The sequence below is a fragment of the Canis lupus genome, chromosome 30, assembly GCF_003254725.2.
Source record: "Canis lupus dingo isolate Sandy chromosome 30, ASM325472v2, whole genome shotgun sequence".
NCBI lineage: Eukaryota > Metazoa > Chordata > Mammalia > Carnivora > Canidae > Canis > Canis lupus.
Window position 1 is genome coordinate 38,109,599 of NC_064272.1, and position 21,510 is coordinate 38,131,108.

Consider the following 21,510-nt stretch of genomic DNA (forward strand, 5'->3'; position numbering starts at 1 on the left):
GTGCTTTCCTGCAGGCTGACATCTGCCCCACATGGCACTACTTTATCATTCCATCTTGACCTCAGAGGAAAGAAAGGGAAACCAACCGAGCTGAGCACCCTCCTCACCCCCACACCCAGGGCTGTTATCTTGCTGAATCTGCAGCATCTCTCATGAGCAGAAGGATATTTTGAGCCTGATCTTACAAAAGAGGAAACTGAGCTCAGAGACCTTAAGTAGCTAGCCCAAGGTCACACAGCTAGTAAGTGGCCCAGCTGAGATTCAACTTTGAGATTTGAGGCCCCAATCCGTGCTCTTTTCCCATTACACCATATCAATCTCTGAGACTTGATGTCTCCTCAAAGGGCAGAGGTGTGACTACTAATTCCCTCCCTTTCTTGTTTTTAAGTCACTTATTTACTTATTTATTTAGAGAGAGTGAGTGGGTGTGCACATGTGTGGAGGGTGGGGGCAAAGGGAGGGAGAGAATCTTTATTTTTAAGACTTTATTTATTTATTTATTTATTTATTTATTTATTTATGAGAGACAGAGACAGAGAGAGAGAGAGAGAGAGAGGCAGAGACACAGGCAGAGGGAGAAGCGGGCTCCATGCAGGGAGCCCGATGCGGGACTCGATCCCGGGACTCCAGGACCATGCCCCCAGCCAAAGTCAGCGCTAAACCGCTGAGCCCCCCCAGGGATCCCTGGAGAGAGAGGATCTTAGGCAGGCTCCACTGCCCAGTGCAGAGCCCAACTCGGGGCTCGATTTCATGATGCCGAGGTCATAACCTGAACCAAAATCAAGTCGAACACTTAAGGGACTGTGCCACTGAGGGGCCCTTGCTTCCCTCCTCAGAGGGCTAGCCCCTCCCCGGGAAGCTGGCCCAGGGGTACATTGGGTCACAGGGCCGGCCTGTGGTTTGTCCAGGGAGGCACACCCAACTCAGGCTCCTGGCATTTGAGGTTCTTTGCACACTGCAGCCGCACTGTCTCTCCAGCTCACTCTCCCACAGGCCCATTACTGTCCCTCTCAGGCCTTCAGTCTGGGTATACTAGACCTTGCCAGGATACGTCATGTCCCCCACCAGCCTGTGCCCCTCCTCTCTGCCCACCCAACCCTGGCTCTTCCTTCAGGGCCCAGTCCCTAAGAAGTGCCTCGATGCCTCCTACCTACACCAGAGTCTGGTCTCCCCTCCGTCACTGACCACCTCCCCAACACACACACACACAACCACACACACTGTCTGCTCCTGTCGCTCAGAGCAGACCACGTTCCTGCTCCTCATTGACTAGGACATGTCACGGCGGTGCTTGACCCAGCGCCGATCACGTGCCAACTACTGCACACTAAGCACTTTACATGACTTAACTCATTTCCTCACCACAAAAACCTTAAGAAATGGGTGCTCTTATTTCCCCCATTTTACCAAATGGGAAAAACCGTAGCACAGAGGGTTTAGGTAACTTTCCCAAGGTCCCACAGCTGCCGACCACAACCTCATTGCCTCCAGGCTGAAAATAAAGTCCAAGGAAGTCCCACAAGGTTCCTTGCTTGGATCTCTTGTCCCCGCAGCTTGCAGAGACCTGTCCTGAAGCCCCACTGCCAGCTGCAGCCCTACTGAGCTCTTTAGGCTTCCCGGAGCCCTCGAGGGTTCCCCCCATGCCCTACCCTTGTCCACGCGGTTCCCCCACCTGGGGTCCCAGTTCTATTAAGTCCTCCCATCCGCCGGCCCCTCTTTTCTGCCTTCCCGGACCTCGTCCCCCGGCTCTCGGTGTCTCTGCCCCGGGCTGCCGGCCCGTCCGTTATCCCGCCGAGGCCCGCGACGGGGAGGAGGGCCGGCCGCTCCCGGAGGCTGCACGGCAGGGCCAGGAGCCGGCGAATGAATGAGTGAGCGAACGGATGCCTGCTCGCGGCTGCCAGCGAGGCCCCGTGTCTGCGGCCGGGTCGGGGGAGGGCGGCCGAGGCCCGGCCTCAGTGGCTCCGGCGCGGGGCCCGAGCCGGGAGCCGGCGGGGTTGCCCCGGGAGGGCGCGGGGCGCGGCGGGGGCAGGGCAGGGCAGGGCAGGGCAGGGCAGGGCAGCGCAGCGCAGGGCGCGGACACACCCCCTGCAGTGCCCCCGGCGCCCGGCAGGGGGCGCCGCCCCGCCCCCGCCCCGCCGCCCCGGGCAGGCCCCTCGCGCAGGCGCGCTGCGGCGGGCGGAGGATCCGGGCCGCGCTTCCTCTCGCCAGGCCTGCGAGCTTCCTCCCGGCGGAGCCCCGGGCGAGCCCAGCGTGTCCGCCGCCGCCCCCCGCCCGCGCCCGCCCGCCCGGGGGCCCGCGGGGAGGGGTCCGAGCGGGGCGCCCCCGCCGTCGGGGCCGCGTCCCGGCCAGCCCGCGGCCGCCAGACCCCGCCCGGCCCTGCAGCGCGGGAGCCCGCCGCCCCGACCCCGGCCCCGGCCCCGGCCCCGGCTCCCCGCCCCGGCCCCGGCTCCCCGCCCCGGCCCGGCCGCCACGTCCCCGCCCCGGCCCGGCCCCGGCCCCGGCCCGGCCCGGCCGCGCTCGGAAGCGGAACTCTGCGGGGCCGCGCGGCTACATTGTTTCCTCCCGCCGCCCCCGCCCCCGCCCCCGCCCCCCCGGCCGCCGCCGCCGCCGCCGCCGCCGCTTTGTACCGCGCCCCCGGGGACCCCGCGCCCTCCGCGCCCCGGCCGCGTGCGCCGCCCCGCAGCCCGCTGATGCTGCCCGCCGCGGGGTGGCCGGACCGCAGCGCCCCGAGAGGTGAGTGCGGGCGGGGTCTGGGGGAGGGGGCGGCCGGGGGCCGGGGCAGGTCGCGCCTCCCGCCCGCCCGGCCCGGGGCGCCGCGCTCGCGTCCCCCCGCCCTGACCCCCGCCTTCCCGGTTTGAATTCTCCCGGGAGCCGCTGTCAGCCCGACGGGGGGGGGGGGGGGCGGAGGTGCTGCCCGGGAGCCCCACGGACCCCTGCCCTCCTGGCCCCGCCTGGCAGGGCCGGCTGGAGCCCCAGGGAGCCCCAGGGAGCCCCGAGGGGGTCGGCGGGAGCCCCCAGGCCCTGGACCTGCCCGGCCCTCCGCGCGGGCCCGGCCTGCCTCCTTCCGAACCCCCTCCCCGCCGGGGCCGAGGCTCAGGAGGCCCAGGGCCCGAGCACCTCCTTGATCTTGCAGGAGGTTCAGCCTGTCCCCCTCCCAGACGGCCAGGCCTCAGCCGAGAGACCTGTGACCCTTGGGTGGAGACACTGGGCAGATCCTCTGTGTGTGGGGATGTGACACCGGGCCCTGGGACGGTGCCCCCCCTCCCGGCAGCCCGGTCATCTCATTCTCCCAGACGCCTCGAGGCCCAGGCCCCGTGTCAGGAAGAGGCGTGTCCGGCCACCAGATCCTTGGTGGTTAACTTAGGGGTTCACCTCCCCTCGCGTTTTGTGGACCAGGAAACTGAGGCTCAAAGTGGGAAGTTGCCACCCCAGGTCTCCGCCAGGGTCCGGCCGTCCTTCCAGGCTCCGCTCCGCGGAGCAGGACTGCTGTAGATGGAGGGAAGGCAGGCAGGTGCCTTCTCCCACCAAGGACCCAGGCCCCCAGCCTGACCCGGGGGACCTTGTGGGTGAGCACGTGCTTCCCTCCAGAGGGCTTCCGGCCCCAGCGCTGCCCGGCTCTGGGCTCAGGCCGTGTCGCACTGCCCACGGGATTTCCCCTTGGTGCCTGAGGTGGGTGCTGCTGACAGGGGATGTGGCGGGAGGGGGGCACCTTGTCTGGTGTGGCCACGGCGCAGAGTGGAAACAGCCTGGCAGTCAGTCCCGACCCAGGCCTCCCACACACTGGGCCCAGCTGCCCCAGGAGCAGCCAAGTCCGGAACACGAATGGGGTCCAGACAGGGAAGGGGAGAGCCCCGCTTCCACAGCCGTGGTGGAGCAGCGTGGCCAGTGGGCACACACAGCGGGCCCGTTCCAAGCTCCCCACGCTTTGGTGGTTCCAGCATCTTTCTTGATGGGGCCCCAGCAGTAACGGGGCAGAGGCAGCACAAGGAAGGCTGGGAGGGTGGCAGGGTCCTCTTGCTCCCTGGAGGGTAGGAGGTTCCCTGGAGGCTGTTGAGCTCTGTCTGGGCCCCCGTGGGGCCGTTGGTAGTTTTGTCCTGCTCCAGACTCTGCCCGTGATGTAGTGTTTTTCCAGTTGCCCCGCCATGCACAGCGAAGGGGACCCAGAAGTGGTGGGCCTGTGAGGCGCCCCACACCCGGCCCTAACTTCCTTTCCGGCCTGAGGGCCTGGGACTGAGGCCTGAAGATCGGGCACTTTTATGCCAACTGTGAGCTATGTGGATGCGGCCCCAGGGTCCCCAGGCCTTGGCAGAAAAGGGTCTGGCGTCCGGCCAGCGCACGTGTGGAGATGTGTTTCTTATCTGGTGAGCTTGTTGCCTTCCCCCCTTGCAGAAGTGGCTGCTCTTCTTTCTGCGTCGGGTCAGGGGCAAGGAAGGACCACATGATAGTCTCCGGGGCTGCTACAGGGGGCACCAGGGCCCAAGAGGTTGAGCCACCGTGAGCAGACCGGGGTACAGGTGGGGCTAAGGCCCAGGGGTCACAGTGCATGATGCAGCCGCCCGAACAAGCTGCCAGCTGGCCTCATGGGGGAGAACGGCCTGGGTCCAGTTCTGGGCTCTATTTTTTGAGGCCTCTTGAAGCCCCGACACAGAGTTCCCAAAGAAAGAGTTTGGTCCAGGAAAGAGAAGGTAGGGAGGGACGGCTGGGTGGCTTAGTGGCTGGACGTCTACCTTCGGCTCAGGTGTGATCCCAGAGTCCCGGGATCAAGTCCCTCCCTGCAGGGAGCCTGCTTCTCTCTCTGCCTGTGTCTCTGCCTCTCTCTCTGTGTCTCTCATGAATAAATAAATATCTTTAAAAAAATAGAGAATGTAAGGAGGGCCCTGCAGGTGCCCAAGGGGCTGTTCCAAATCAGAAAGGCCGTCCCTCCGTGGAAGACGTCCCGGACGTCAGGGCCAGATCTGGGGGGGGCAGTCAGGTCCCAGGGGAAGCAAGTCTGAGCTCAGGAGAAAACTATGTGATGCTTTCTTTTTTCCCTTTTTTTTTTTTTTTTAAAGATTTTATTTATTAATGAGAGACACAGAGAGAGAGGCAGAGGGTGAAGCAGGCTCCATGCAGGGAGCCTGATGCGGGACTCGATCCCGGGTCTCCAGGATGGCACCCTGGGCCTAAGGCAGCACTAAACCGGTGGGCCACCCGGGCTGCCCTATATGCTTGTTTGTTTGTTTCTTTCTTTCTTTTTTTTAAATTTTTTTTAAAATTTATTTATGATAGTCACAGAGAGAGAGAGAGAGGCAGAGACACAGGCAGAGGGAGAAGCAGGCTCCATGCACCGGGAGCCCGATGTGGGATTCGATCCCGGGTCTCCAGGATCGCGCCCTGGGCCAAAGGCAGGCGCCAAACCGCTGCGCCACCCAGGGATCCCCCTATCTGCTACTTTCTTAATGCAGAGAGTAACAACACAGCATTACAGAAAACTTAGAAAACAAAACAAGAATTGCAGTTTCACTAGCGGAGGAAGTGTTTGCCTTTTGGAGTTCCCTGCCTGTCTTATTCCTGATTTTTTTTTTCCGCCTTCCTCACTGTGTCATTGGAGGGTGCGCACCACGGTACCTTTTTTCGTTTCGTTCTGTGTCTCTGAGCATTTCCTCACGTTGCTGCCCAGCCCCGGGAACCTCACCCCTGAGAAGTTGCCCGGTGTTCCAAAGCTCTAGGCTGCAGTGACCTCACCCGGGCCCCCTGACTAAACTCGTTTCACCGCTGTTGCCCGTACAGCTGGTGTGACCACAGGCCCCCTGAGCAGCCTGGGGAATGGCAAGGAGTGGGCAGCTGCTGCAGGTCCAGGCCCAGCCACGCCATCTAGGCCGTCACCCTCTGAGATGGGCTTCCTTTATGGGCACCACAGGATGGCCATACCTGGGGCAGTGGAGACTGTGAGCAGGGTCCAGGCTAACTAACCAAGGTACTAGAAAGCACCTGGCACCGCCCCTCGCCTCCAGGATGCACTTTGTAAGAAGAGGTTGGCGTTGCTCAGAGCCTGCAGGCCGCCTCTGTGTGTGGGGGTGACACCTGGGCCCCTGGACTGCCCTGGCCAGTGCCCTGTCCCACCCCACCCACCCATCACCACCTGATTGGCTGGTCCAGGACACTGGACCTGGCCTTGGGAAGATGGGTTACTGGCTGGGTTCTGGAGAGTTTGACTGGGGCGGTAACACCTGTCAAACGGTAACGCAGGTCCTAAGGCGAACTCAGGGAGGACAGAAACCTCCCGTGGAGCAGAAGGGCAAAAGCTCGCGTGATCATGATCCCCCTTTGGTCTCCTGGCAGCAGAGCTGACTGGACCAGGCCTCTCCTGAGAGCCTGGCCTCCTCCTACCCCCGCTAGCTTCAGCTACTTCCGGGGCCACCCCAAATTTCCCTACTGGAGACAGAGGCCTACTTTCCCTGGGAAAACCACAACTTGGGCAAGGAGCCCAGGCAGGCATCCTGAGCCCCAACCCAGGGATGGCATGCCAGCCTCTTCTCCCTACCCTTTCCCGGTGGCAGAGGGTGGGGGGTGAAAGGAAAGAAAATTGGCTGAGGGAGGGGGGTGCAGGGTTTCTAGCCCCCCGGATGGGAGTTGGAAGGGAACATAGACAAATCACTGGGGAAGTCTTGTGTGTTAGCGGCCTCCTCTTCGGCAGGTGTTCCCTGGGTCTGACCCGAGTGCAGACTGCTGTGCCACTCCTTGCTTCCTTTTGTTCTGCCTCCGTGGAGACCACAGTAACTGGGAGTGCCCTCCTGGGGCCATGCCATGGGCAGTGGGAGGGAATCCTTCTCCACTTGGCACTCCTGGGGCCTAAGAGACCGTAGCCCCAGATGACCTAACGGTAGCCTGGGACTAACCTGGGCAGGAGGTCCTCCCCTAGGTGGCCCATCCGATGCAGAGGTCTCCCAGGCACGTGACCTCAGATTCTAGCTGCTAGATGTTTGCCCGTGGAGCGTCTCCCTCCTCCCTGGTCTTGGCGCAGGGGAAGTGGGCATTACAACTGCCCTCCTGTCCCACAGCTTGGGCTGGGATGAGGTCACAGGGTGGGGTCCCCTCCAAGATGCTGGCCTGGCTGGGGTAAGCCCTTCGGCTGTTTCTCAGTCCCCTGGCCTTAGTTGGGGACAGGATGGGTGGAGGAGCAGGCTGCCCCCCATGCCAGGCAGGGAGCACTGCCTCCCTTCCTCCTCTCCTGTGGGTCCCTTCATTCGAGGGCTGGAAATAGAATCCGCTAAGTAATGATTAAAGTCAAATTCAGACCTAAAAATAAAGAGCTGGTGAAGGAAGAGCTAGTGTGCTCCCTGCGTGGCTGAGGGAGAAGCGAGCAGGGCGAGGCTAGCTTTGGGGGCCAAGCCCCCGCTTCCCGGGAGAGGCCGGAGCTGCAGGGGGATGGCAGGGGGATGGCGAGTGCTCCGCCAGCTGGGGGGAGCTCGTTTATCCAGCAAGATGCAGCCGCCTGGCAGGAGGGAGGGAATCCCATTCTTCCTCTGGAGAGGAGAGGCCGAGGCCCGGAAGGCCCAGGCGCTCCCCTTGGCAGGTGCCCGGGGATCCGAGGGCCCCTCACAGCCCAGTGTGTTCTTTCTCCCTGCTCAGTTTCTCTTCCTGGTTTTGAGGTACTGCGAGGAGAGGAGCTTCTCATCACACCCTGGCTTTGTACGCCTCGGCGGCCTCCGACCGCAGCTTCCCTCCGTCCCCCTGCTCCCCCCACCCCCGCCCCTTCCTGGTCGGGGCCCAGAGCTGCAGGAACAAGCAGGAGGGAGACACCCCGCGCCCCGGCTGCTCTCCTCACAGCCCAAAGCCCTGTAGGTGGGTGAAAACCTGGGTGTCCTCTGACGCCTGCCTTCCCGGGCTGCTGCTTCTCAGCCCTGCCCAGCCCCACACCAGGTCTCCACCCTGGTCCCCGGGACCTGCGCTGGCATCCTGTGCTGTCCCGGCCACAGGCCGCAGGCCTCCTGGAAGGGAGAGCTCCCCTGCTGGCCAGCAGAGACCAGACTCCACGAGGGGTCAGGGGAGGCCTGTGGTTCCACTTCCTGGCAGGGCTGGTGGGAGCTCAGAAGCTGGGGATCTGCGTAGGCTGGAGCAGCCAGGAGGACTTCCTGGAGGGGAAATGCCAGGAAAACCAAGGGTTGGAGCTTCTCCCTTCCTAGGGTTGCTGGCTCCTCTAGCTGCTGTGTGGCCATGGACAGACTCTTGGCCTCTCCGTGCAAAGCAGGATATGGAGCGAGGAGTGGGCCCACGTGTGACCTCTGCTCCCCAGAGCAGGAGGGCCGAGCTCTAGGCAGGCCTCCCTTCAGCCCCCGCTCTCAGCTGGCCGCCAGTTTTCAGGGTGTCCTCCATCCTGCCCAAGGAAAGGCTGGGGCTTTTTCTCCTGACCAAGTTCAGACAGATCTGAGTTCACATATCTGCTCTAGCCCCTTTGAAGCTGGTGGCCTGTCAGCCTGGTCCCTCCTCTGTCAAACAGACATAACAGTAAAACCTCATGGGGGTTTTTGAGACTTAAGTACCTGCCAGGGGGCCGGGCTGGGGGGCTGTCATTCCCATGCTTTCATTTTTATAGCCCATCCTGCTAGGGGAGAGTGTTGACAGCGTCCTCCTCCGTCGGGTGGGTAGCAAGGCCGTGAGTCCTCTGTGTTGGGCTCTGTGTTTGAGGGTCCCAGTTCTGCAATGGGGAGACCCGAGAATCTGGGGGCCAAAGTTCAAGGCAATTCGTGGGCCTCTGGGCCTCGGTTCCCCCACCTGTTATGTACATAGGGGACTTGAGGTACAGGACAAGGACACTCGGGATTTTTAACTGTCCGTTGGAGGTCAGTGCTGAGAGGCTATATGTAAATGTAGGCAAATGGCCATGCAAAGACCACAGCCTGTGCAGGGTGGGGTGGGGGCAGGGGACAGAGGCCTGTGTTAGGACCTTGGGGAGGCCCCAAGTCCCCCCTGCCCAGTGCATGTAGGTAATTAGGTTCCTGAGCGGTAATTAGAAACCTTTCTGGGCCAGGAGTGTCAGCCTCAAGCCCCAGCGGTGCCTTCCCATTAGCCTTCTGTAACTCCAGCCCCCGTGCCTCCCAAACCACTAGATGGGATTTCCGGTCCCACGAGCCATTGGGGGCAGGGAAGAGGCCGTGAGTTGCTGTAATTTAGTTTTAAACATTTTTTAGCCATTGACTCACCCCTACCCTTAGGGCAGGGGTGCCGAAGACTGAGGAGACCCGGGGTGGGGGCTCTGCAGCCAAGGTGAGGCCATCCTCCCAGCCTTCCTCGACCCCCAGGGAGGCGTGGGCATCTCCAAGGGTCTCGGGCGCAGTTCCGCAGCCTGACCCTGAGATGTGTGTGCAGGGGCTGCTGAGGGTCCGGCCCTCCAGCCCCCTGCCTGCTGCGCGGCCGGGGCATCACCCTGTCCTCAGCCTGAGTGTCCTCTCCAGAGCCGAGGTGGGGCTGATGGCCCGGCTGCCAAACCAGCCCAGCTGCTGGCGCGCCCCGCCCCCTCAGGTGCCCTGCCTCCAGGGGCGCGGGCCTCAATCAGCAGCTCAGTTTTGCCTGTTATCTCCCTGTGGCCTGTCGGAACTTCCGGGCCGGTTCAGAGCCGCTCTGGACCCCGGCCCGAGCCTTCTGCCCTCCGTGACTTCCATGCCACGGTCTTGGACACGAAATCCTGGCCCGGTCTGGCACAGCCCCCTCCCAGTTGCTTCCACTGAAATCCCCCGGGCTCCAGCTCCCCTCCCCTTGGAAGCTTTCCCGGTTGCCGTGTCTGTCCTGTCTGTCGGGGCACCGAGCACACCTGGCCACGACGCACTGGCAGCCAGGAGGACAGAGGCAGGGCTGCGTTTTGGTGGCGGCCTTAGGCTGGGCGCAGAGGGGAAGACGGACGGATGAGCGAGGTTCTTAGGCCCTCGGGGTCTCCTGGGCCCTTTTCTCCTGTCCGTCCTGGCCGGCCAGGCAGGGTGCTGGTGGCACAGGGAGGCTCCAGGAACACTGGCTCGAAGAGTGAGAAGGCGTGGAGAACCTGCCTGTCGCTCGGCAGCTGCCCCTGCCCCCAACACGCTCCAGCTGGGTCCTGTGGCAGAACCAAAGTCTCTGGGGGCCGTGGCCCCGAGTTCCCCCAGGTCTCTTGTGCACTTCCCTTTTCAGTGGGTATTTTTAGCTGGGTGTAAACAGTTATTGAAGGCTCCCACGCCCCAGTAAGCAGTGGAGTTTTGGTGAGGGGGGCAGGGCAGGAGCCTCTTGACCTGCCCTGGCCTTCAGCACGTGATAGCTGTGGGGGTCTGCTGCTGCCCCGTGGGCAGGGAGAGGGTGGCCTGGGAGTTTGGGGGCTCCCAGTTCTCCTTGCTTCCCCGACTCCCTGCCAGCCTGGGCTACCAAGAAAGGCCTGCCTGAGGCTGCAGCCACTGACCTCAGTGCTTGGGCACAATGCCCAGCCTGTTCCTGGGACCCCAGCACAAGGACTGCTGGGAGTCGGGTTTGGGGCAGGAAATCAGAGTGAAGCGCTGACTTCACAGAGTTCCAAAGCCCCCTGCCCCCTGGTCCTTGGCGGGTGTGCTGACAGCTGCTGTCCCTTTGGGGTTAAATATAGTCCTGTCAGTTAGGGGACCTTGGTGTGGCGCAGCCGGCCTGGCTTCCTCCTCTCCTTTGTTGGTTCATTCATTCATTCAGCACTCACTCACCGAGCAGCCACTCTGGGCTCAGCCCATGCTGGGCACATGAGTCAGCTCCCAGCCCCCCCCCCCCCCCCCCCCAGCTCCCAGGCCACGAGCAGGGAGCTTGTCTCTGGAGCCTGGGGATGTGTGAGAGGCTGGGGAGGCCTTGGAGCATGGCCGGGGAACCAAGGGAGGCTCCTGGCAGAGGCGGTTTTCAAAAGTGATTTATTTTCAACCTTATTTTTAGGGGGAAGTTAGTAATAGATACATGTGGTTTAAAAAAAAGAAGTCAGAGGGATCCCTGGGTGGCGCAGTGGTTTGGCGCCTGCCTTTGGCCCAGGGCGCAATCCTGGAGACCCAGGATCGAATCCCACATCGGGCTCCCGGTGCATGGAGCCTGCTTCTCCCTCTGCCTGTGTCTCTGCCTCTCTCTCTCTCTGTGTGTGTGTGTGTGACTATCATAAATTAAAAAAAAAAAAAAAAAAAAAAAAAAAAAAAAAGAAGTCAGAAAGGACAAAATAGCAAACTCACAGTGGAAAGTAATCTTCCCTTAAACTTGACACCCCCCCCCCCCCAATCCCAGAGACAACTCGTGTTGCCAGTTTCTTCTGTCTTTCAGGGATGATCTGCGTGGATTGGAGTTAGGGATGCCTTGTGTGTCACGTACCATGGATCAGGTCCCTCACCTTGTCTTTTCTCACGGCCTTTCACTTGGAGTATTTCAAACCTACTAAAAGCTGAAATAGGGCACCTGGCCCACTCAGTGCATGGAATATGTGACTTTTTTTTTTTTTTAAAGATGTTATTTATTTATTCATGAGAGACACAGAGAGAGAGAGGCAGAGACACAGGCTCTAGAGAAGCAGGCTCCATGCAGGGAGCCCGACATGGGACTCGATCCCGGGACTCCAGGATCACGCCCTGGGCTGAAGGTAGGCGCTCAACTGCTGAGCCACCCAGGCGTCCCGCGTATGTGACTCTTGATCTCAGGATCATGAGTTTGAGCTCCACGCTTGATGTAGAGATTACTTTTAAAAAATAATAATAATGGGGTGCCTGAGTGACGCAGTTGGTCGAGCGTCTGACTCCTGATTTCCACTTAGGTTGTGGTCTTGGGGTTGTGAGATCAAGCCCGGCTTCTGGCCCTGCACTCTGTCCCTCCCCGTACCCCCACTGTACTCATGTGCATGCACGCTCTCTCTCTCTCTGAAATAAATAAAATCTTTAAAGGTAATAAAAATAATAAGAAACTGAAATAATAATGTAACAAATACCCAACCATCCCTTACCCAGATTCACCAGGTCTTAACATTTTGCCATATTTGGTTTCCCTCTTTCATATACCGAGATGCGTATTTGTGGAGTTTTTTGCTGGTGTGTTTGTTAGTTGCAGGCATCCTACATCTTCATTTCTAAGTACTTGAGCGTGCACCTCTTACGTAATCACAGCACCAGGATCGTCCTTAGGAAAATTAACATTAAAATTCCATAATATTACCTTACATTTCCATTTTTCCAACTGTCATCCAATGATTTTTATAGCTACTGTCTTTTTCCCTCTGAGCCAGAATCCAGTTCAGGATCTCTCACTGAATCTTGTTGTCCTGTTCCTTTCACCTTTTTTCCCCCAGCTTTATGGAGATGTAATTGCCATATAAGGTTGTGTAAGTTTAAGGTGTACAGCGTGGTGATTTGATGTACGTGTGTTGCTAAATAGTTACCACGGTAAGGTTAGTTGACACCTCCTTCACCTCACAGAAATACCATTTTGTTGTTGTGTCACATGCCCTAGCGTCCTGTTTATTCGAGAACATTCCCCAGCCTCTGCATGTTCCTTGGTTTTGTCTCTTACGACATTAACTTCGAGAGTCCGGGCCAGTTGTCGAGGCTGTGCCTGATTGCATCTTCCTGATTTGAGTCAGGTTAACGGGCTCCGTGGGAATCCTACCCCCGGGATGCTGTGCCCTCCTCCGGGCGTCCCGGTGGGAGACGCTCTGTCGTTGCTCTCATCGTGGGTGATGCTTGATTCGGTCGCGTGGTTAACGAGATAGATCGATAGGTCTATCTGCCAGGTCCACCTGTTGTGTAGATGCTTTTCTGCTTTCTGATTCACCTGTGGGGTGGTCTTTGGAAGCCATGTCACTGTCTCGTTCCCCCCAGCAGCTTTTCCTTGAGCGACTTGAGCTGGCTTTTTGCCCTTCCGGCTTGCTGCATCATACGGGTGCTGTGTGTCAGCACCTGAAGGTCGGGGCCCCGTCACCGCAGGGACTGTTGTTCCCTCTTAGGGATACCCGGCTGTTTATTTGCCTGGTCCCTCACTGATGGACATAAAGATCGCTTCCCAGTCGCTTGCCACCATAGACAATACCACAGGGACTTTGTAGGCACACGTGAAACAGAAGCAATGCCTCAGTTGTGACCCGGAGGTTGAGAGGAAGTTCCTTGGGTAGAGAAGAGGGAGGGAGTGGAGAGGGAATGCCAGGCGAGGTGGGAACAGCAGGTGGGACACAGGTCCGTCTGAGGTGCCAGAGAGCCAGCAGGTCCCAGAAAAGTCAAATGACTTTCCCAAGGTCACACGCAGCAAGTTGGTGGCAGAGCCAGGAATAGGACTCAGAGCCCCTGACTCCCAGGACAGCGTCCCAGCAGCCTCCACAGAGTGGCCTAAAAGTAGGTTCATGTGACTCCAAAGGGACCCCTGTGTGCCAGGGGTCCAGACCAGAGCCCTAGGTTCACAGGGGCCCCTCCCAGCCATCCTGGCTCTTTGTGTCCAACCTGGAGGGAGCTGGCCCCTGGCCCCTCAGGACCCTCGGGAGGGAGACCTCTGAGCCCGCCTGGGCTTGACGCCAGCAGGGAGGAGCTGTGCAAGAGCCCACGGCCTGCCCTGCAGCATTCCTGGGCAGGGGCGGGTCGAGGCGCCTGGCAGCTGCGTGCAGAGCAGCCCTGGCTGCTGTGGAGGTACCGCCAACCCATTGTACAGGTGGAGAAACCAGGTCCTGAAGTTTTAGGCAATAGACCAAGGGAGGGCTCAGCTCCTTCCCCTGCCTTCCAGATGTCTGGTTGTCGGAGCCTGGCCCCTTGAGCTAGCCCACCCTGGCCTCTCCAGTGGTGCTTGCCCGTCCTCTGGGCGCCCCATGGTGCCGGGGCTGGGCAGTCGAGGCCCGAGCGTGGCAGGGTGCTCCCGGGAGGTGTAAGCCCCCTTGCCTCTTGGCAAGACCACTTTGCCTCTTGACCTCGCTCAGGGTCCTCGTCTACAATATGGGGGGAGTAACAGGCTCAGTTGTTAGAGGATGAGATGAGCCATTACGTGCCAAGGACGGGGCCTGGCACAGAACAAGTGCTCAGAAAACGGCCTATTATTATTTTTATTATTATTGTCATGTCAGTGGGGAGGCGGCGGCAGCAGCTGCAGGCCAGGAAGGGAGTGTTTGGGGAGGGTGACTAACGGGGCCACAGCCACCATGCCCTCTGTGGTGGCCCAGTGGTGGCAAGCTGGGGAGGGAGGGGAGGCCGGCCGAGGGTGTGGAAAGCTGGCAGGGCCTCTGTTCAGAAGGGCCTGAGGGTCAGGGCCCCCGCCAGCCCCAGTGGAACCCTCATTTGGGTTCTGGGCCGTCACCCCTAACGAGCTGTGTGACTTCACACAAGTTGTTCGGCCTCGTGAGCCTCAGTTTCCGCTCCTGTGGAACGGGGGCAAGAGCAGCTCGCGGCTCACCACGGTTTGTGGGCCACGAGAGCCCGGCGGGCGGTTCCTGTCCCCGGCTCAGCAGCTCAGCCGTGCGACCGTGTGTTCGGTGGGGGCGATGTCTCTGCTCGGCCTCGTGGGCCCCGGGCTCCTGTGCCGACAGCAGACGGCGGCAGGTTGGCCTCGGGACGCGAAGCCCCGCGTGCCGGAGGAGGGAGGCCTTTCTGTCCGGAGGAAGGGGGCGGCTATGCCCAGCCCCGCGCCAGGCCTTCTCAGGCCCGAGGTCTACTCCCTCGCAGCCTGCATGCAGGGCACGCCTGTCCCCGCCTGGCAGGGTGAGGAGCCGAGGCTCAGAACGGTTGAGTCATTCTTCCGAGTTGCACACTCGACGGAGCCAGGTCCTCCTGACTGGAAGCCGGAGTGAGGCCGGGAGTGGTGGTTGTCCCGGCCGTTGCTGCCCTCAGCCGCGCACTTCACTGCTGAGGCCCCGGTTCCTTGTCTGAAGCCCCCGCTGAGCTGCAGGGTTGGTGCTGGGCGGGCACCTCCGGACTGTCCCGACAGCAGCCGGGTAGGGTGCTCAGATGGCCGGGCTGTGTCCCACCGCCCTCCCGGGGCTCGCGGCCGGGTCCCTTCCTCTCGGCTGTCCCTGTCGACCTGCCCTTCTGGCTCGGCCTGCACCCCACCCGGTGGAACCTTTTCCAGCTTGCCTTCTGTCCCCAAGCTCTCTGTTCTTCAGAGCGTGGCCCTGGGGCTCCCCGCTCCGAGAAACGGGCCTCGGCCCTGCGGTCCTTGTTCAGCTCACAGGCCAGGCACATGCACTCAAGCGTCTCCTCCCACTGCCCAGCCTGGGTGGAGGGGGTGGCATTGCAGCCTGGCCCTAGACCTTGTCCGTCCTGTCAAATGCACCTGGGAACAGGACTCCTGGGGTTTCTCTCCTAACACGCAGGGACGAGTCACTGGCCTGTCTGAGCCTCTATCCCCTGGAAACAGAGAACAGTGGCTCCAGCCCCACTGCTTCCTGAGATGGGGGCTCGGGGGGCTCTGGGCTTCAGGAAGGCAGCAGCGGTCAAGGGGGTGCCAGCCTGGGGCCACGGAGTCTGTGGCTTGCCGCCCTTGGAGCGTGGGTCGGCTGGAGGTTTTCTGGAGGGGTCACCTGCACCGAAGGAAACCACAGAGTGCCCCAGGCGTAAGGGTACAGCTCCGTGAGGTGCGGCCAGGAGAACTCCGCTCTTCCAGTGGCTCTACCCCTCCGAGGGCAGCTGCCGTCCCGCACCGTGGGCTCGGCCAGATTTTGAATTTTATACGGTCTACGTGGGATTACCCAGCCTGTGCTCTCTGTCGGGCTTTCGGGTTGATACTGTTTCAGAAATTCATCATCGTGGTTTCATTATTCGGTCTACTCGTGTTTGCTGCTGCGCAGCATGTACCGCTCTGGAAGACACCACAGCTTAGCCATCTTACCCTTGATGGGTATCGGGGCGGCTCCCAGCATGAGGTACAGATCCTGCCTCGCCGTTGCTCTTGCACATCTGGGCTCACACCTGCCCTGTGTTCTCTTGGGTGTGTACCTAGAAGTGGGGCGACCGGGCCACGAGGTTGGTGTACCTTTGTCTTTAGACATGTTGCCTGGGCACCTTTTTATAGGCTGTGGGACTAGGAGGCCCACGGAGGACAGGTGACTTTCCCAAGTTGCGTTGCACCTTTCCTAGGCTCACAGAGCCGCCCTGGGCTCCCTTCCTCCACAGACCACGTGACTGACCTCTGGGCCTGGGGCTTCTCACCCCCAGAGCTTCTTTTGCCTCTGTTGGCCATTTGGTGGGGCTGTGAGGCCCCCATGGGCTTAGGATTGGTGACCCCTCCGTCCCTGGGGGCCCTCAGCCTTCATGCCCCTGCCTCCCCCTATCCAGCGCTCTCAGGCTGCCAAGAGTCCCAGCTCTAGGGGCCTTCGGTACGTGTTCACATTGCTGTGGGGAAGGAATGGGGGGCTCAGTGACTGGGAGGAGCCAGCTTCTCACACCCCTCCTCGGTCTTCCCTTTCTCCCTGCAGCTCTCATGGTACCAAGTGACGGGGTGGCCTTCCTGTGACAGGAGGACGCCAGATCTTCTGAGAAGATGTCAGCAATCCAGGTACCGTGGGGGCGGGGGCTGGGGCAGTTGAGTACTCCCCCCACCCCTGGAAGGGTGCTCAGTGGAGGAGAGAGAACGAGGCCTCACGTCAGTCTGCTCCCCTTGGCCCCACCCTGGCCTTCGACAAAGGAAAATTCTAGGGTGTACTGTTGGACCCAGGGCCCTCAAGGTGGGCGTACGGACCTGGGGGCAGTGGGGGGGATCTCAGCTGGAAGGCACCCAGAGTTCTCGGGGCAAGAGGTTTACAAAGAGCAACGAGAGTCTGTGTCCTGAAGGGCGGATGGGCAGTGGGTGGAGATGGGCCCCGGGCTCCCTCCACCTGCCCACCTGTCGCCTGCCCTACAGGCCGCCTGGCCATCCGGTACAGAATGTATTGCCAAGTACAATTTCCATGGCACTGCCGAGCAGGACCTACCCTTCTGCAAAGGAGACGTGCTCACCATTGTGGCGGTCACCAAGGTAATCGGGGACCTCACGAGGCCACACCTATGCCCTCCCGCCTCTGGGCATTCTAGCTGGGTGGGGGCTCCCCTGCAGGGGGGCCAAAGGAGGGCTGAGCGTGTGTCTGGGATGCCCTCTCCCCAGGACCCAAACTGGTACAAAGCCAAGAACAAGGTGGGCCGTGAGGGCATCATCCCAGCCAACTACGTCCAGAAACGGGAGGGCGTGAAGGCCGGCACCAAGCTCAGCCTCATGCCGTGAGTACTGCTAAGGAGCGCTCGGGGTCTGCAGCGTGGGGAGGAGGGAGGACAAGAAGCCCTGGTTCCCTAGAGGAGTCAGGAAAGCAGCGAGCGGGCGTAGGGGTTGCAGCGCGTGAAGGCTTCTCAGGCGGAGGGCGAGGCGCGGGTGCTAGGTCCGCGGGGCCTGGGAGGCCCGAAGCAGGAGGAGCGTGTGGGGGCCATGGGGAGGTGGCGCAGAGGGAGGGCCTCAGACGGTGGGCCCGGGTGGCCGGGGTCCGTGCCTGGAGCCGCCGCGAGCCCTGGCCCGGCCTCCCCGCAGCTGGTTCCATGGCAAGATCACGCGGGAGCAGGCCGAGCGGCTGCTGTGCCCGCCCGAGACCGGCCTGTTCCTGGTGCGGGAGAGCACCAACTACCCGGGGGACTACACGCTGTGCGTGAGCTGTGACGGCAAGGTGGAGCACTACCGCATCATGTATCACGCCAGCAAGCTCAGCATCGACGAGGAGGTGTACTTCGAGAACCTCATGCAGCTGGTGGAGGTGAGCGGGCCCGGCTTCCGGCCCAGTGTCCCCCCACTGCTGGCTGGCCTCGGCACGTGCCGCCTCCGGAGCCTGCGTTTCCTCACGTCCCTCGCCTTGGCGAAGCACCTGCTGCGTGCCAGGGTTGACTTCTGGCCCCACGCACCCACCACAGGTGGGGGACAGAGAGGCTCAGAGCGGTTTCGGGACCTGCCTCAGGTCACACAGCTGTCAGTTAGAGGCGCCAGGGCCAGAGTCGGAGTCTCGCCCCAGAACTAGGCCTCCCTCCAGGCCTCAGAGCCACATGTCAAGCCGCGCACATAAGCCTGCCCTCATGAGCTGCACCTTGGTGGTCAGGTCACAACCCTGCGTGGCTGTGGCCACATGTCCCTGCAACTCCCAAGGCCAGTTCTGCTGGTCCTGTTGAGGCCACACCTGGCTTCCCGGAGCCCCAGCGGCCTCCCAGACGCCTCCTGCGCTCTTCTCAGCTCCTTGCTCCTGCTAGCCCCTGGCTGGGGGGAGGCCTCCTCGCGTCTGGCCAGAGGCCAGGGCTCGCCTTCCGCCTCGGGATGCTGGTGAGGCCCGTGGCCCCAGTGGAAGTGAGGGTCACAGATCTGAGTCGGGACCTCCCTAATCCTTCCCTGGGGGGACCCGGGGAGCTCCGGCCGGTGGGCTCGCCTCGGCCGCCCTCTGGTGGTTGGAGCCGGGCAGTGCGCGTAGGCGGCGGGCGCGGCGCTGGCCCTGAGCCCCCGCCCTGCCCCCGCCCTGCCCCCCGCAGCACTACACCTCGGACGCGGACGGACTCTGTACTCGCCTCATCAAGCCAAAGGTCATGGAGGGCACGGTGGCCGCCCAGGATGAGTTCTTCCGCAGTGAGTGCCATCCCCGCCCCCGTGCTCACCTGCTTCCCCGCCTCCTCCCTCCGGGCTCCGGGCACCGCCCCCAGCCCTGGAGGAGCCCTCCCCGGGTCGCCACACACTGTGACGCCTGCTCTGGCTCCACCCCTCACTGACACCCCCTCCCCCGCCAGGCGGCTGGGCACTGAACATGAAGGACCTGAAGCTGCTGCAGACCATTGGGAAGGGGGAGTTTGGAGGTGAGCGGGAGGGGGTGGCGGCCGCGGGAGGGCCGGGAGGGCCGAGGGCCGGTGGAGGGTCCAGGGAACAACCTCCAGCCCTCGCCCCGCAGACGTGATGCTAGGCGATTACCGAGGGAACAAGGTTGCTGTCAAGTGCATTAAAAATGACGCCACTGCCCAGGCCTTTCTGGCTGAAGCCTCTGTGATGACGTGAGTCGGGCTGCGAGTGGGTGTGGAGGTGTCCCCGGGCGGGGAAGGATGGGGGGGCCTGGCAGCGCTGACCACCCCCATCCTGCCCCAGGCAACTTCGGCATAGCAACCTGGTACAGCTTCTGGGTGTGATCGTGGAAGAGAAGGGCGGGCTGTACATTGTCACGGAGTACATGGCCAAGGTGCGCCCCTGCCCGGAGAGCCGCCCTCGCCCTGGGCTGAACACTCCAGCCTTCCCCGCCGGGCCCCTCACCGCGCCCCTCTCCCCGCTGAGCTTTGTAGTCACCAGGCAGGGCTCAGCTTTTGTCCTGACTCCTCCTTCATTCCCTGTGACCTCATCAGGCCTCAGTTTCCTCCCCTGTGGGATGGAGGTAGTGCCAGGGTTTGCCTTAGAGATTTGTGAGCTCCGAGCTCAGGGAACTGCCGGGCGCGGGGGCCAGCTTGCAGCACCTACTGCTCGTTCCACGGTGATGCCCCGAGCCCTCCCCTGCGGGTTCCCCTCAAGTATTTACCCAGCCCACGGTTCAAGAGGATGGGGGGGCGAGTCTGACCCGTGGGGCCAGTCGGTCTGTCTGTCCTGCTTTAGGGAAGCCTGGTGGACTATCTGCGGTCGAGGGGTCGATCGGTGCTGGGCGGAGACTGTCTCCTCAAGTTCTCACTGTGAGTGAAGCAGCACCCATTCGGGGGGGCCCTGCCGTGCCGTGGGTGCCCTGTCTGAGGGGCTGTGTGGCTGGCTCTCTCCCAGAGATGTCTGTGAGGCCATGGAATACCTGGAGGGCAACAACTTCGTGCACCGGGATCTGGCTGCCCGCAACGTGCTGGTGTCTGAAGACAACGTGGCCAAGGTCAGCGACTTTGGCCTCACCAAGGAGGCCTCCAGCACCCAGGACACGGGCAAGCTGCCAGTCAAGTGGACGGCCCCGGAGGCCCTGAGAGAGAAGGTGGAGGGGGCCTAACCCTGAGCCTGGGGGCTGCTGGGTGGGGGGCCTGGGCTCCCCTCCCCCGCCTCCGCCAAATCCCGAATCCCCAGGGTCTGACCCTGCTTCTCCCATCCACGTGGCAGAAATTCTCCACCAAGTCTGACGTGTGGAGTTTCGGAATCCTTCTCTGGGAAATCTACTCCTTTGGGCGAGTGCCTTACCCAAGAATTGTAAGTTGGGCGCCGGGCCTGGGCAGGGCTGGGCGGGGCGGGGAGGGGGCTAGGGAGCCTCCTGGGCCCTGCTCGGTGTTCTGAGCTGCAGGCCTGCCCTCGGGACCTTCGGGGCCTGCTGGCTCTGAGGCCCAGGTCTGAGGGGGATCCCCGGAGCTGAGTCGGGGTCCCCCGGGGGGTCGGCCCTGCACACTCACACCACCCGCCTGCCACAGCCCCTGAAGGACGTCGTCCCTCGGGTGGAGAAGGGCTACAAGATGGACGCCCCCGACGGCTGCCCACCTGCGGTCTACGAGGTCATGAAGAACTGCTGGCACCTGGATGCTGCCACAAGGCCCTCCTTCCTGCAGCTCCGGGAGCAGCTCGAGCACATCAAAACCCACGAGTTGCACCTGTGACCGCTGCCTCCTACCCCAGGTCGTGGGGCTGCGGGACTGAACCTGGAGCGATTGTGGGCCTGGTGCCCCCACTGGCTGGGCCCCAGCCTGAACTGAGCCCAGCGGGCCAGTGGGCCTCCTTCCTCTGCCCCAGCCTGCGCCCCCTCTGGCCCCGCAGAGACCCCGCCTAGGCCTGGCACCTCTTCTCATGGACCCACCCGCGGGGTGTCGGGAGCCCCACCGAAGGGCCAAGGAGGGAGGAGGCTGAGGAGCGTGAGGCAGATGCCCCCCGCCGCAGTCAGGCTTCTCCTGGCCTCCCATCTCTCGCCTTCTTAGAGTTTTATTCCTTTCCTTTTTTTGAGATTTTTTTCCCGTGTGTTTATTTTTTATTATTTTTCAAGATAAGGAGAAAGAAAGTACCCAGCAAATGGGCATTTTACAAGAAGTACGAATCTTATTTTTCCTGTCCTGCCCGTAAGGGTTGGGGAGAGCAGGCCCCTCTCTAGGGACCCGTCAGCCCAGCCTCGTTCCCCGTTCCGTGTTCCGTGTCCCGTGTCGCCTCGGTCGCCCGTGTTTGCGCTTGCCCATGTTGCACTGTTTGCATGCGCCCGAGGCAGACGTCTGTCAGGGGCTTGGAGTTCATTCATGTGCCGCTGCCGCCCACCCACCTGCCTTGTGAGATGGAACCGTAATAAACCACTCCATGAGGACACCGCTGCCGGCCTCGGCGCTTCCTCCGCCGAGCCTGCCTGGCCCCCCGGCCCCCTGTCCCTGTGCCATCTTGTCCATCCCCCTGTCTCTGTGAGTGGGGCTGTGCTTGCCCTGGGAGTGGAGTCGGGCGGGGAGCACGGCCGGGAGATGTAGCCGCGCTTTGTGTCAGCTGCACGAGCGAGTGTCCTGTGTCTGCCGTGGGGGGAGCCCTCACCCCCCGCCCTCCCCCACCATCCTGCTGTGGCGGGGGCTTGGCCCTGGGGCCGTCCCGAGCTCGGGACCCTGTGCACAGGGTAACGTCTGGGGGTCCCAGCTGCCTCCCCCGCCGTGTGGT

General features: G+C 62.0%; 1 protein-coding gene across 3 annotated transcripts; it reads left to right on the forward strand.

The window, feature by feature from the left end:
- Positions 1-2,599: 2,599 nt before the first annotated feature.
- On the forward strand, positions 2,600-21,182 carry CSK (C-terminal Src kinase). 3 transcript variants are annotated; one of them, XM_025472162.3, is made up of 13 exons: positions 2,600-2,733; positions 16,373-16,452; positions 16,798-16,911; positions 17,038-17,150; positions 17,452-17,671; positions 18,429-18,522; positions 18,681-18,746; positions 18,839-18,938; positions 19,030-19,120; positions 19,525-19,598; positions 19,684-19,879; positions 20,002-20,088; positions 20,304-21,182. In XM_025472162.3, the coding sequence occupies exons 2-13, from the start codon at positions 16,438-16,440 to the stop codon at positions 20,484-20,486; spliced, it is 1,353 nt and encodes a 450-aa protein (XP_025327947.1). In that variant the 5' UTR covers positions 2,600-2,733; positions 16,373-16,437; the 3' UTR covers positions 20,487-21,182. The 3 variants fall into 3 exon arrangements, with proteins under 3 accessions (XP_025327947.1, XP_025327948.1, XP_025327949.1); XM_025472163.3 differs by lacking the exon at positions 2,600-2,733 and adding an exon at positions 3,377-3,669; XM_025472164.3 differs by lacking the exon at positions 2,600-2,733 and adding an exon at positions 7,756-7,824.
- The last annotated feature ends 328 nt before the right edge of the window (positions 21,183-21,510 follow it).